This window comes from Necator americanus, chromosome I (assembly GCF_031761385.1).
Source record: "Necator americanus strain Aroian chromosome I, whole genome shotgun sequence".
Taxonomy (NCBI): Eukaryota; Metazoa; Nematoda; class Chromadorea; order Rhabditida; family Ancylostomatidae; genus Necator; species Necator americanus.
In genome coordinates this window covers 7,451,876-7,466,794 of record NC_087371.1, presented here as the reverse complement: position 1 = coordinate 7,466,794, position 14,919 = coordinate 7,451,876, and the positions used below count along the sequence as shown (strand labels likewise).

General features: G+C 40.4%; 2 protein-coding genes across 2 annotated transcripts; both read right to left on the bottom strand.

Moving 5' to 3' along the window:
* Nucleotides 1-5,332: 5,332 nt before the first annotated feature.
* On the bottom strand, nt 5,333-13,067 carry RB195_004791 (uncharacterized protein; the record flags this gene model as incomplete). The annotated part of the gene is made up of 6 exons (XM_064182793.1): nt 5,333-5,350; nt 6,136-6,324; nt 8,237-8,332; nt 9,286-9,371; nt 12,871-12,943; nt 13,011-13,067. The coding sequence occupies 6 exons, from the start codon at nt 13,065-13,067 to the stop codon at nt 5,333-5,335; spliced, it is 519 nt and encodes a 172-aa protein (XP_064034060.1).
* A 1,087-nt stretch (nt 13,068-14,154) lies between these two features.
* On the bottom strand, nt 14,155-14,586 carry RB195_004790 (uncharacterized protein; the record flags this gene model as incomplete). The annotated part of the gene is made up of 1 exon (XM_064182792.1): nt 14,155-14,586. One exon carries the CDS (start codon nt 14,584-14,586, stop codon nt 14,155-14,157), a length of 432 nt encoding a protein of 143 aa, XP_064034059.1.
* Between the last annotated feature and the right edge of the window lie 333 nt (nt 14,587-14,919).

The following is a 14,919-nucleotide window of genomic DNA, read 5'->3' as shown; positions in this document are numbered from 1 at the left end:
GACCTCGGAGGGATGAAGGGCTTGGCTGGCACCAGGAAGATTCGAACCACCGACCGTGCGCCCCTAGTGGACCTCTAACCGGCCGCCGCACATCCGCCCTGACTGTTTTTGTGATTTTGATAAATTGAAGAATACACGATTTGCGAGCTACGTACGACAACGTTGCAGAGCCCGATCGGGAATCCCCTTCGATCTCCGTTGTCGAATGTCTACATTGGACGAATCGACCGTAAACATCTGCGTAGCGGCGAAACGTTCCAGCTCCACCTAGCAATTTGGCTCAATGGTCGTCCGCAACAGCGACATGCACGTGACTGAAAAAAAAAATTGAACAAAAACTTCAACAGCGCCTGAAAAATTGAATGCGGTCACGAAAGTGCAGCATTGAAAAAAACGCCACTTTCCACGTGGGAACACACGCAATATTACACCATAGGTAAGGATTTTTGACGAGATTCTTGCATATGTTTATGTGTTTATATGTTCGGTTTACATGTTTGACTTTTAAGATCCCACGGGTCCCACAATTGGCTCGAAAAAATTCGTTGGTCGTTGCGCTGTCTATTGATTTATTAAAGGTGGTCTATCACAGAATTGACGATATCGGTACCTCTGTAATCAAAAATAGAGGAAGAAGTGTAGCTCACGAATGTAAGCGTAAACACGCTGAACTCCCCTTAATAATTCAGAGAAAGGAGTGTGAAACGGTCTTTATGATCCCGTTCCTCCAACGATACAACTTAGTACGGATGATAGAAGGTGGAAATTGCGTCGTCTTCCAACATCCAAGCAATAAAACTCAATAAAGCATAATCTGCCCCAGTCGCTCAATCGCGTAATAAGTTGCATCGTTGAGGAGATGAGACCATGCGAAGCTGTTTCAGACCCCTTTTTCTTAATTACTAGGATTAATTAATTGGATAAATAACCAGTATAAGCTTGATCACGCTCATATTCGTCGTGGAGAGACCCCAACATCGTTAGTAGTGTTCAACGCTGCCTTTAATGTTGGAGGAGGAAGGAGTGATGGCTTTCAGTTGATAGGAAGGCGTATCAACAGACAATACGTAGTCCGATTCTGTGCATAAAATAATTCCTGGTGGACGATGTCGGATAAATTCGTGCCAGACTTGTCCGGAAGGAGAAGGATGCTTACCTCATAGAACTCGACTGGGTCTCGTCAATTTATTGTATAAGTCGCGTAAACGTTCATAAATTTTTGCGATAGTCCTAAAGTCGATAAAAAATAAGGTGACTAATCAACGTTAAGTATATTATTCTTTATCCTTCTAATTCAGGACTTTTAAATTCATCAATGATATGTACAGAATGATCCGGAAGGTAATCGCTGTATTCGCTTCTCAACAACTTCTGACTCCTCCATTTTTCTTTATACCCTAAACCTATACTTGTAAGATTCGTTATTTTGTCGTTCAAGATTTATTTTACAAGTAAACTGAACTTTTTAAAGGAAAGTGAAGTCTTTTAAGAAGTTTATTTCACTTATAAAAGGGGCTTAGGGAAGAATAACTTCAAAGTATAAGGAAAAATGGAGAAGTCAAGAGATGTTGAAAAGTGAATATACCTTCCGGATTACTTTGTATAACAGGTGAATCTAAAATTTTTTAACTAAAACGACAAACGATAAAGTACCGGACGCTATTTATTCTCTTTAGGATAACGTCAACGCGTTCGACTTCAAAATCGTAGAAGTCTATGAAGCGAGTTTTTTTTTTAAATTGAATTTCCATCTAAGTCTTGTGAACTATTAGAAATAAGAAATATACGTGGCATTTATTTACGTTCATTTAAAAGGCTCTTAGAGCTAAACAGTTATTAATCAACTTTATGACCTTTTTTCATGCTGGTTTTCCATTCGATGAAGCTGATGTCAATGACCGATCGATTTTTCCATTCACATGGCCTTTTTCCTTCTAGTTGACGTCTCCTCCCTTCAGACATATGTAAGAATGCGATACTTTTATTTGAAGTGTATTAAAAGTATAAAACAAAGTACAAGTATTTAAGAAAATTGAGAAGAAACTGAGCGTTCATACTGTATGTACAGTAGTCATCATCCGATCTTTGTAGTTAACTGACGTGATTAGTGATATTAAGCAGTCCTTATGGTGTCACGAGGCGGGTGTGGTGTAGCGGTTAGAGGTTCCGCTTCCTGCACAATCGATCGGAGGTTCGAATCCGCCCTAGTGCTCACCAAGCCTTTCATCTCTCCGGGGTCGATAAATTGGTACCAGACTTGTCTGGGAGGATAAAAACACTGACTTGACCCATCGGCTAGCCCCCGTAAGTCATTGTGCAGGCCAGATACACGTCCGTAAACCTCAAACGATTCTGAATTGAAGTGAACGTGGGGGCGAATCCCAAGCGGATTGATTGACGCCAGAAACTTTATCCACTTTATGGAACCCGATTGCTCAAGTCTCTTTGATTTTCGCTGATTTTCGCTTTTCGTTTTAACGGATTTGACGGGAATAATGGCTAATAAGACAATATTCAAGGTTTAGGTAGAGAAATCTTATACTAGAACGGTGTTAACCATGCGAAAAACTGTTGTTATGAAACTGTGGAGATATTTTGAAGGAGAATCTCAACGTGATGTATACGTATCCGAGATGAACCTATCAAAAATTCTGGAAAATCCACCAACAACTACGTGACTCGACAAAAGAACGACTGATTGACAATTATCGTCACATCGATTAAAATCCATTCATCAAACATCTGTTAACCGGAGCATTGAAATAAAAGACCATTGTATTTTGAGCTAAGTAACTAGGTAACTCCAGAGTAAAATTACATTCGATTAAGCATTAGTTTGGTTCAAAAAAGCAGTTCTTTTGTACCATCGATTTCAACACTATTTTATAGTAATAAAGTAGGACATTTGTACGATGTATTATATATTGTTTATACTGTATTTTATGTTCATATATTTTATGGGAATATTATTTTATGCACTTTCTAGATATGTATATGAGAATTAATTCAAGTTGGTCTTCCTAAAATATAGTGCAAATCTGCAAGTCCCCTCTACTTGAATCCTGATCATTCCGTATTAAATCGATGCTCTCTTATTTTCTCAACGAAGATTTGATGGTGTTTTATTTGTGGCTTGTCTTTTCGAGAACTTTGTTTCTATGAAATGTTTGAAAATTGCTTGAAATGCCTGGTACTATGTTGTCTGATACTATGCATATCCAATGAAACACCTTCATATCTGCCTCTCCTTGCCAAAGCCGATCACTATGGATTATGGATTCATTGGATTGAATTACCCTAAAATTACATAGACAAGTGCGCTTGACAAAGTTATCGCTATCAGCGTCATTATCACCATCCACAAATTGCCTAACTTTTGTTGTTTTCATTAGAATACTTTGTTGATTAAAATTTTTAGAAGAAAAAAAAACTCGTTAAAAAACCATTGTCAAGCGAAAAAGTCTGGAATAATAAAAAAAAAGGAATGCGTCTCCCCACAAAAAAAAGCGTACTTATCTATGGGATTTTAGGGGGGAATAATTTTACCTAGTGATTTCGAAATGTGGAGTTAAATGAGTTAAATAGAATTATTTGGTTTTGCTGCGAGATACCGTAACTCATACCTAACACTCGTGTCATAAGCATGGATGTAATCCAGTCACAGTTGATCGTCTAACTCTCCTCATAATTGTTCCAACTTTGTAAATGATAAGGCTAAGGTGTGGGACCGGTCTGGTCGTTACGTTACGAAGAGACCGCGCCCACAGTATTCTATGCTTCAACGCGTTAATAGTAATACGTGGTTCTTTGAATAAAATTTTTGGAATTTTCAAATGATCCTTGAAAGGTTTCAAATTTTGTATTATATACATGAAAAAGCATAAAAATTTTTTGGTTACTCTTTGAAATTTGTAAAGAATGATTTTTTTAAACTTACAACTACTTTACACTTAAACGTTTTATCTCGCTAGTACCTGGTTCTTTGAATGAATTTTTCCAAGTGGTTCAATAACACTTCTATTTTTTCGAATTCTGCAGTGTTAAGAAATATGTATGTAATTTTTTTTGAAGAATTTTGGAAATTTAAAAAGAATTTTTTTTTCGAATTTCGGAGTAATTATTATTTTTATTGTGAAAATTCGCATTTATTTGCTTATATTAGAACAATGACGTTCAAATGGAACTAAATGTTATCGCCAAAACACTCAGCTACAATCTTAGTATCGGATAATGTGTTTTTCATGTAAATTTGGGGAAGAAATCCTAAAAATTGGGGAATTTTCTCAAATTGTATGCTAAATACATAGTGATACGAATGCAAACGGGATTTGCCTGTCGGCAAATAATTAATTATTCAAAAATCCATGAGTGTAATTATCAAAAAGTAACAATTAAGATTCTTTCGTGTAATTTTGTGCATTATGTATTCAACGTCGAAGATTCGATGGGCAAGATTTATTCCATCGATTCCAGAGAGTGAATGAAAAAAAAGAAACGTCTTTACATAAGTGGAGAACAGTTCACAGTCACTACACACATGATTACGATAAGGGGGGGGGGGGGAGGGGATTACGGTTACCGCCTGGCGGCCGACTAAAATGATGAGGTAAAGCTAAAATGCTAGAAGACGAAGAAGAAGAACGTGACTTGATTAGAGGCAGCTGGTGTTTGTGTTTTTTATTTTCTTTTATTTGTGACGAGGCTACGAGCGAACACGAACGAATGGAGCGAACTTCAAGAAACTCCTCACTATCTACACAAAATACAAAAATTGAAGTAATATTTACAAGATGGGAAATGTGCGAAACGTACGATGATGGTGGTTCACGGTGGCTTACGCTTACTTCGCTCATTTCCACAGCACACCCACATCTACGGTGAGACATGTGTGCACGTCGTTTTTTTTTTCATAAATCATGTTTTTGGCAGCGGCACATAAGGAAAGTTGGCCACAAAATTTTCCAGAGAGAGAGAGAGAGAGAGAAGGAGAAAAAAATTAAATTCCATACTAAACTATATACACATGATTCAACTAATTACAGTACTAAAGCCCAAACAATGGAAAAAGAAAAGAAGAAAAAAAAAAAAGGAAAATACGTAGAGAAAATACGAAACCCTACGAAACGCACTTAAAATGGTTATGAAAGAGCTCTTTACATACGAAATCATTTTCTTAGAAATGGAAATAAAAACCTATACGGAAACTTGTGAAAATATACGTACACTATACAAAAAAAGAGATGTTTTTAAGGATTGAATAGAACCAAAGAGAGAACACTAGCTGCTGAGTCGGTCCGTTTCAGGTGGTAGGTCGTCGCTGGAGTTTCGGTGCTTAGTCGATATTGTTGACCTAAAATTAGGAAATGTAAGGGATACACGGGGTTTTTGGTTTTTTCGTCATTGCCTACTCTGTCCAACGTGTCCCAAAAATTCCGCATGAAAGCTAAATAAGTAACTGGTTAGGCGCAAAACAATGAGTTTGTTGAATCTTCGAGATGGGAACTGAGTGATCAGAGTGAGTGAGCAGAACACAGAAATCCTTATCACTACCTCTGTGTAGATTTTTATGTCTTTTTGAGTATTTTCTAAAAAATTTCTTCTATCTCTGTCCAGTATCAGCTGGTTTTATGCAATAAAAAAATTCTCAGTACACATAGATCTTGATAATTTTGACGAAAATAATGCACCGGCACGTAAAATTTAGACATAGAGGTGGAGTGGTGAAGCGTTTTTTTTTTTCTTGCATTTTGTTATGCGACGAAAAATCGCTAGAATTATTTAGAGAGTAGGAGAATGACGAAAAACAAAAAATAAAAATCTGACATTGGAGTGAAATGAAAAAAAAATCCTCCGGCGGAGCCGTATGACAAAAATTTGCAATAAACGAGTCATAGTAAGAAAAAAAGTATTCTTTTCGTAAGCGTCAGAAAATCTCAAGGATTTCGAAAAAGTCTTCTTTTGTGACCGTCAGAAAATCTCAAAGATTTCGAACTGAAAATCTCAAAAAATACCCTTTAGTCTCGAAAATGTTGCGTTGTACTTACTTACTTATTTAATTTATTTATTTGTTTATTTATTTATAAGATTGGCTAGGGATTCTATCATAAATAATCGATAAAATCAACATCAACCTACCTTGCGATCATTATTACGTCCTGATGACATCTTCCCGGCTTTTTTCGAGCGTGTTTTCGTCTTCGATTCGCTACTCACATGAGTAACAGCCGTTGCTCGTTTCAATTTAGCGGCTGATACCAACGGATTCTTCGCCTTCAATGATGTTAACGGCAGCGAAGTATTCGGCGAATCGGCATCGGAAAAAAGCTGAAAAAAAACTATCTGTGAAAAACTTTAGGGAAAAAAACCCATTTCAAAGCAATAGAATTTTCCAAGTGAATGAGAGAATTCGTTTCTTTCTTTCTAACTCGTAAAAGCGTCAGAGGAATACCGTAATTTGAACGAATTGACGATAAAAACCACTTTAACTAGGTTATAAGGGAAATAATAGTGTAAACTCTAAATTAACTTCACTCCTCCCCAAATTTCCCCTTATGCAGCGCGTTCCAATGCCAATGCTGTGATCGGAGGCGAACTGAGTTGCGGGGTGAGAGTACCTGTCCACCAAGCTATACCAGATCCACCTAACTATGTAGCAAATAGCTACTTGATGACTTAGGTACTGTAGCGCTACCAAAAGCGGCCCTCTTTGTCCGAAAGGTCTGGTTCTTGTCCATTGTGTGACTCCGGTTCACCGGTCTCATCTCTACCAGTTATATAAAAGCAGTAAACAGCATGAATTAATGACTTTTGATCGCAATTACGGACAATAATCGTAAATTAACGATCGAAGGAATCGGACACGGCGGATGACGCAACGTTAACAATGCGCAATTCGGCGTAGACAATCGTAAATCTTGAGGGGAACAGCCGTAACGATTGAAATTGGAGCGCAAAAACTGAAATTTGTACAGTGACCTGTGTGGTGGTCGGTCGTGCGTCACATGATCACACCATAAAAAGAAGGGTTTTTCGAATTTCGAACAAATTCCATTGGATCCGATGCTCGGTCTGCTCGTGCGTAGTAGTGCGACCGATCGGATCGAATGGCTACACCACATGACCGCCTAAGCACGTGGCTGCCACCCCCCGATACGTACGCATATCGGACGCAACGTGACGGCACTAAGTGACGTGTGGTCGTGCGTGATCGTCGTAACTACATGATAACTTCACTTTTATCAAAGAAACGACGAATGCGTGGGTGTGACCGATTAGGCTTCGTTAAACAGACTATTGTGACAGGGCTGCGGTGGTAGTCTGTGCTCATGTTATTGTGATTTTGATACGATTTGACAGGAGCGGTCAACAAGCCATTAGAATTGTTGGAACCTTGCCAAACTGGCTAATTCATCGAAAATACCATCATCTCTTGGGATATGTGAATTATATTATTATTATCTCTATTCATCTTTTGGAATATGTGAATTACGGGGCTAAGGATAAAATCCTTGACTGGATATCTGTGCATCCTTACACAAAAGGATCTCTCATGCCTTATTTTGAACATTATTAGTCTAATTACGGTATTTATTATGGCTTAGGATTTTGAACCTTGCCACAATTCACAGTTTTTAAATTAATCGACACACTAACTAGTTTGGTAAGATCCCAACAATTCTAACAGATTGCTGACCGCTTAAGTACCAACTTTTTCTTGTCTTAGTACTTGAAACCTAACTACGGTATGTAGGTCCCAAGATGTCCCATCTTAGAGTCTTCTAGCAAATGGAAAATCATAAAAATGTTGCGTTCAGACGAGTGTACTCCAGGAATTGTTGCTACGTTTATTTCGGAAGGAAATTAAACGTTCTCAGAAAAAAAGGAGCAGATAAGAATGCTAATTCTACATTGCTAATGTACCTAGGATGTTCTACATATCCTCTTCCAGATCCACGCTAAGATCATCAGAAAACCCGTAAAGCTTGGGTTTGCTTAGCCAATAGTGGTAATTTCCCGTATGTCACTTGATCCGTTGACAGCTTCGGGCAGCTAAGCCCCGACTACGGCTGGCTAATGGGGTTCACTCTTATATACACCGGGAACATTAATGATTTTTCGACGCGACCTCCAGACGAATAACCAGTCGTCTGTGAGGGTCGCCGGCCGGCCGGTCGTCGGTCGGCCTAGCCCTACACGTACATACATATACGACGAGCATTATTTCCGCTTCACTCACCACTCGCTCCAGTTGTAGTCGATGCGCTGTCGCAGCTTTCGCCTGTCGTAACTCTTCACTTCGTCGAATCTCTTCGGCGGTGGGAGCGGGCGCAGACTGAAAGCATGACGTGCATTAAAGGGTCTGCGAAGCGGATCCGTGCCCGCATAATCCGTATCCGGAAGATTCACACGGGGGTTGAGTTTATGCAGGAACATCCTCTCTTTACATAGAAGATTATATAGAAGAGATATGCTCCTTGATTAGTAAGATGCGTGGATGTTAGAAAAAAAAACATTTAAGAAACATCGCTGAGTCAAGAAAGCCACTGTCAAAATAGTAAGGATTTAATTGCAGATCATTTTTATTCCGCAAAAATACGCATCAAATCTTTAGTTGACGTGGATTGCGGGGAAAACTGTGACAATTGTCCTTGTTTATTGTTGTTGTTAATTGTTTATTACTTACTCCAAACAAAAAACAGTGGACAAGGAATTTTCCTGGTGAATTTTTCATAGGATACAATTTCATATCGTTTGAAATCCTATACCCTTTAGAAAATTGACCAGAAAAATATAAAACTTAGAATTATTCTTGTTTTCATAATCTTCGGCTACTTTTTATTGTTTTTCTGTCTAGTTTTTTTCTATTTTATCTGAACTTGGTTGCGTTTGTTATTAAAGGAATTAAAACCATTAAAAAAAAACCTGTACTCACGCCAGAACCTATAATTTCTGCAGTTTTATGTGTTATTGTGGATATATTTAAACCAGGAGACAGAAGAAGCTTAAATAATTTTAATTGATTCCATCTTTACATCAACCTTCCTATGAAAAATTTTATTATAAACCTACAAAAGTGTGATTCTTCCAAATTTTCCTCGATTTTCTCCCAAATAGCAGAATAACTCAAACAAAAAAGGGATGTGTTATTTTAAAAAAAGTGAATTTCATTGAATTTGTAATTGTTTTATAGTGCGAAAAGGACCATTGGCTTGCTACCGTACTCTAATACTCAACTGTAATCCAACAACGTTTGCATAGAATTGTTGTCTGAGTATAAACGCTCACCTTCTTCGAGGCGAACGACAATTGATCGATGTCGCGTAACTCAAGATTGGGAATCAATTCCGGAGAGCTGCGACCAGACGGCGCATCTGAAATTCTGAATTATTAACGAGATGAACGAGGATCGTAATGGAATTAGCGAAGCATGGGCAAGGGGAATGGGAGATGGGTCAAGAAACCGTCCAGGTCTAATTGATTGATATTGATTTACTTCTTTTATTGTTTCAACTCTTTTTTTTACTCCAGGACCACCGGAACCAACTACTTTTTCTAAGCTAGTCAGACTAATGAAATCAGAGATACTCCATTTACGATAGGTATAAAAATATGAGATTGGAACTATTGTGGATTGTAAAAAGGGAAATATGTGTGGACGTGGAGATCAACCGAAGAAAAGGTGTCATTTCTAGTTTCTTTCAACTTTTCAATGAAATATGTAATGGAAATCAGCGCTGATGAAAGTTTCCCCCTCTGGCTGACTTCTCGCCGCCGACGATATTCCCTGATCGATCTCAACAACTGAGCGATTCTGTTTATGTAACGATGTTGATTACGTCACACACACGCACACGAGAGGGAGGGAGGGAGGGAGGGAGGGACGGAGGGAGCTGTGTTGGTTGGCCAAAGAGTTGTGAGCGACAGCTGAGGCGTCACACGTAACTACTCGACAAACGACGATGAGGACCACGGATGCCACCACCACCGCGCACATACTTGAGAGCCGGCCATGGTTCTGTTCTCTCTCCCCTGGATGAGCACCTAATCGATTGGGCAACTCCACAACTCCGGATTGAGCATCAGCTAACCTTCAAAAACAATTTCCCTGTTAAAAACTCAGCTAAAGCAACTAAATGCTCCTTTAGACGGATATTTTTCATACTGAACACTACCCGTTAACAGGACAACTAACATAAAATGTTCTCAATTTCACTTTCTATGGAATATTCACCGGAATTTACGCCTTCAACACTCGAAGACTATGATGAGCTCAGCTCGGAGTCTAACAAAGAATTCTATTCATCGTTCATCGGAGCCGGAAATTTTCGTGGATTTCAACTTTTAACGGGGGAACTGCGTTCGTAATTGCACGAGTGGAAATGAGGGCGAACGTAATAAAAGTGCGAATTTGAACAGAGAGAGGGAGAGAGAGAGAGAAAGAGTAGGACAACAGGTTTCCTACCTAGGATATGGGTCAAATGCAGCAAAATATTTATGTAAGTTTTTTTTAAGATCAACTCAACCATAGCAGAAAAATTCCCGTTTCATGTCCAAATTTTTGTTCCCCTAAAAGTAGTCATTTTCCGTATTTCGTGAGATTTCGAAATTTCCGTAACGAATCGGAAGGCAGAGTGCTGCTATCTTCATCCGGAGCACACGGAACAGTGGATTATCATCACCTTAAGTAAGGTGGAAACGATGTCGATGTGGGCGGCACTTTACCATCCACTGCGGCACGTTTACTCTAAGGTTGAACCTACTATTAGCTAAAGCCGTTAGCCAGAAAAAAAAACACTCCAGCGTCAATGGGTTTTTTTTAACACCGTCTCTCTTATACTAAACAATCGCAATCGCATATTTTTTTTTCTTCTCGAGTTCTCCCCAACGATCCCCCCTTCAAGGCAGAGAAAATTATCGTGTTATTGACGAGGACGTGGTGAATTTTTGGCACTTATCTGTGAGAATCGTCGTCGTCGTCGTCGTCGTCGTCGTTGTCGTCGTTGTCACATTTTGTCCGTGTGTTCATGCATGCATCACTAATTGTTACGCATATGTTAAGATCGTGCGGGTGCGGGCGCGCGCGAAATCGCACGCGTCAACGGGACATTATCGCATGCTGGTTGACTGCCATACAATGAAATGCCAGTTTCGCACGCGTTTTGCGCCTGTGAAACAAGATGAACAAAACAGCGCCAGCGCCAGTTGAGTGACGATACGAGTTTGTCGCAACTGCACTGACAGACACACATACAAAACACATACGCATCATATAATCGCGCTACGTAATCGCTGCGATAGAACATTATAGTGGTTACGCGCGATCGCGAGGATAGACTGGTTATGTATGTGTATGGATGACCGGGCAATAGTTCAAAAACATTGTGGATAAGCGCTTCGGATCAAAATTTCAACATCTTAGGCTAATAGGAACGGTTCAGGTACAGCGCGAGGCGGGAAATTTCGCAGGTTTGGTCAGTGGGACCCTATATCAATGCTACAACTCAATTATAAGCAATTTCTTGGAGGAATAGAGCTCCCAGATATGAACAAGACGTGGAAAGTGGTCCTATCGCGATAGAAAAGTCCCAACGGCACTTCATCATGATTTATTGGAGTTTAAAGGGACATCTAGACTTCGATCAATATGTCATCCATGGGACCTACCTCTAAAATTCCTACGACACTACGACCGACCAACTACAACCTTCCTACTGCATTTTTAAATCTACTTAATACTTTATGGGTTCGATCACAATTTTTGAACGTGTCACAATTCAAAACTTCTGATTTTTTACAAGAGAATAAGCATACAGTAAGTCTACAGTAATTCGCAAGTCTTGCATTCTCTAAACCTGAGTATCGATTTTTTTTAAATTGCTTTTTTGTGGTTCTAAGCGAGGATTTCATGAAAATTACAATCACCTGGTTGGAAAGCTATCGAAATTCCACCCAGCGATCGTAGTTCTTTTATCAAAAAAATTCGGATTTCTTAAAACCGTACTGGATAACGAGACACCACTATATTGACGTGATAAAATTCATCTCCCTGGAGGATTTTTTTTTTGCATCAAACCACTACAGTCCCCACTAATTACCTCTATTCATCCCTCATTGTTTTTCCTTCGATCCCCCTCGCCTTTGCCTTCTCTACGTTCAAACAGTCAGCAAAATAAAATCATGGATTTGAACCAAACGCGCCAAGCTGTCGACTATGCTTACGTAAAGCCGGAGAAAAAAAGGCTAACTCTATACAACTCCTCAATTCCTCCGCAGTTTGAGAGCGCGCAGACACATGAAAACTCACAAATTGTTGAGAAATTCCGTTAATGTGATTTAAAAATTGAATTTCATTTTTTAAAAAACCACAAAAACTGCTTATATCGCATCGTTCTTGTCATAAAATCGATTAAGAAGAAAGAAGTACGCTACGATACAGCAAAACGTCGATCAATAGTCATTTTACCATGTTGCCGTCGATTTATTCCAAGGCTGCCTAAGCCATAAACGCGAAATTCCTCCTAATCCTTAGATTTTGCAATAAAAAGGGGTTACGAGAAGACTGTTAACTTCAGGGTCGCCCACATTTTTTTTACTGTCTACATTCTCCACCTCGGAACGTTCCAGACAGAGTCAGCTGCGAATCAATCTGCTATCCAGCTGACCTCATTAGTCCTCCTTACATGGAGTAGGATCTGACCCTCCCCCTCCACCACCCCGCTCCAGGACGTAATTTAATTCGAAAACATCGACTAAGAAACAGCCTGTGAAGTGTGCAAAAAGAAATCTGGTCGAAGCAATGAAAGTTCACTAATAGGTCTCGGAACGATGAATCGTTGAATGGAGAGTTCTAGAAACAGCTCCAAAACTCACCATCGACCAAGCACCAGTCATCCTCGGTCATCTTACCAGGTGGGCACAGCGACGCTTCACTGTCATTGGAGACCTGAAGAATCGAGAATTTATCTATTTCATGCCCTAAGGCGAGATTATTTCGATTAGGTTAGACTCACCTGCGAATCGTTGGAGTCCTCAGCTCCGAAGATGTAACCGTAGAGACCGTGCAGCATAGTGTGTTATGGATGGAGGGAGGAAAGAGGGTGGTGGAGAGGAGAAAGCCTACAAGGCACGCTCTACATTATTGATGAAGCACACATAGGGGACGAGTGAAAATACGACGACGACGACGACGACCGAGGCCTCAACGAGAGAGGTCTGCCGCTAGCTGGTTTCGATCAGACTAGTCACTTGAAAAGACGGAGATAGGCGACAACAGGGCGGTTTTTTTTTTCGCTCGATTGATCTATGATACAAAAGAGAAATCCAGAAAAAATGGTAGTTATGAAATAACCAGTAAGAAGCAAAAAGCGCATAAAAACAGAGCCGATTGAAGAAAAACACACATATGCAAATGAACAATGAGCGAGAGAAAGGAATCAACGACGAAAAACATCGCAATTACGAGAGTGGGCGGCGCTTCGCCACGCCCACTCGATTATTTTCGTCGTCGTCGCTCTGGAAATAACAAATCAGAGTTCTTGCTTAAAGCATGGTGAAGTCGAGGAAAAACAAGACCATCGTTCAACCGCAAGGAATGGAGTGTTGGCTTGGATCAGCCTAAGTCTTCAGAGGAGAGCAGAACAGGAACAGAACGAAAGGCGGAGATGTCACACGCTTCAAAAATCAACTGACAAATAACTACGGTAGGAGAAAAAAATTCTTCATAAAAATAACGTTAATAATGATCCATCAGGACTCTTTAAGCGGATCCTTTGTTTATTTCTTTCCTACATGGTATATGGTTTCAATAAATCCACACCTGAATGAGGATGTTCCTTTGAAGAACAAGGGAAAAGAGACTGAAGGTGATAAAATTGTGAAAAAAGCGCCTGCAAGTGTTCTACGCCTCGTTTTCTCTCACCAATGATATTCATCGAGGAAAAACTCGGTTTCCGAATATTCGAATGTTCGAGTAGTCATTTAAGTGAAACTGAACAAGATAACACGAAGTCATTTTGTTTGTCACTTTCGACATGAGTAGAGAGGAAGGGATTGTTATCGAATATAATGACTATGAAAGCGGAAAATATTATTTTGAAATGGAAATTCTTGAAATAATCCAGGACGAGATGGATAGGAAGAAACTGTGAACAAGCGCTACCTCTCCAAAGAGTGCAAAGCAGTTGAAGAGGTGGTTTGGCCGAGTTCCCATGACGCCGTATCGGCTGGAGAAAGCGCGAGGACGGCGATAGGGCCGCCCGCCCGCCCGCCCGCCGGTCCGTCCGCCCAACCACACACGGATATCATGTGAGTGGTGGCGTCGGCTGCGGCGGCGGCGACGGCTGCGACGACGACGACGACGGCGTGCCCGTCCGATGGGCGGTCGTTGACCTCCTCCGTCCACGCTGCCGCAATGACGCAGACGTCGTGCGTCCGAGACGAGGGACGTGTGACGCGGACGAGAGCGCAAAGATGTAGACTGCACGCACACATCGTTTCCATTATCGGCTGCGCACCGTTTGAGGAGACGGAGGAGGTGGGAAGGAGGTTAACACGAGCCAGCAGGTGTACACACCGCCGCACACACATACACATATCAACAACAATGCGCATAATCGTGCTTCACTCTAGTTAATTGTCTGCGCTCTCCGCTTCCACAATACTATTTAACAACTCTATAACTTTTATAACGAACTTTATATAAATCAATAGATTCCTCAATGATCTCCGTACTATCGTCCAACTACAGTACACCACGCAGTTGCGCGTACGGTTTAATCGAACCAGGTGAAACCACAGAACCACATGTGGTCTTATCCAAATTAGTGGTGGACGCGGCACGCGCAAAGACCATGACCGAAAAGCGTTGCAGCAGATCAATAAAATGGATCGATAGCATCTATGAGCTAGGAGAGTTCGTAA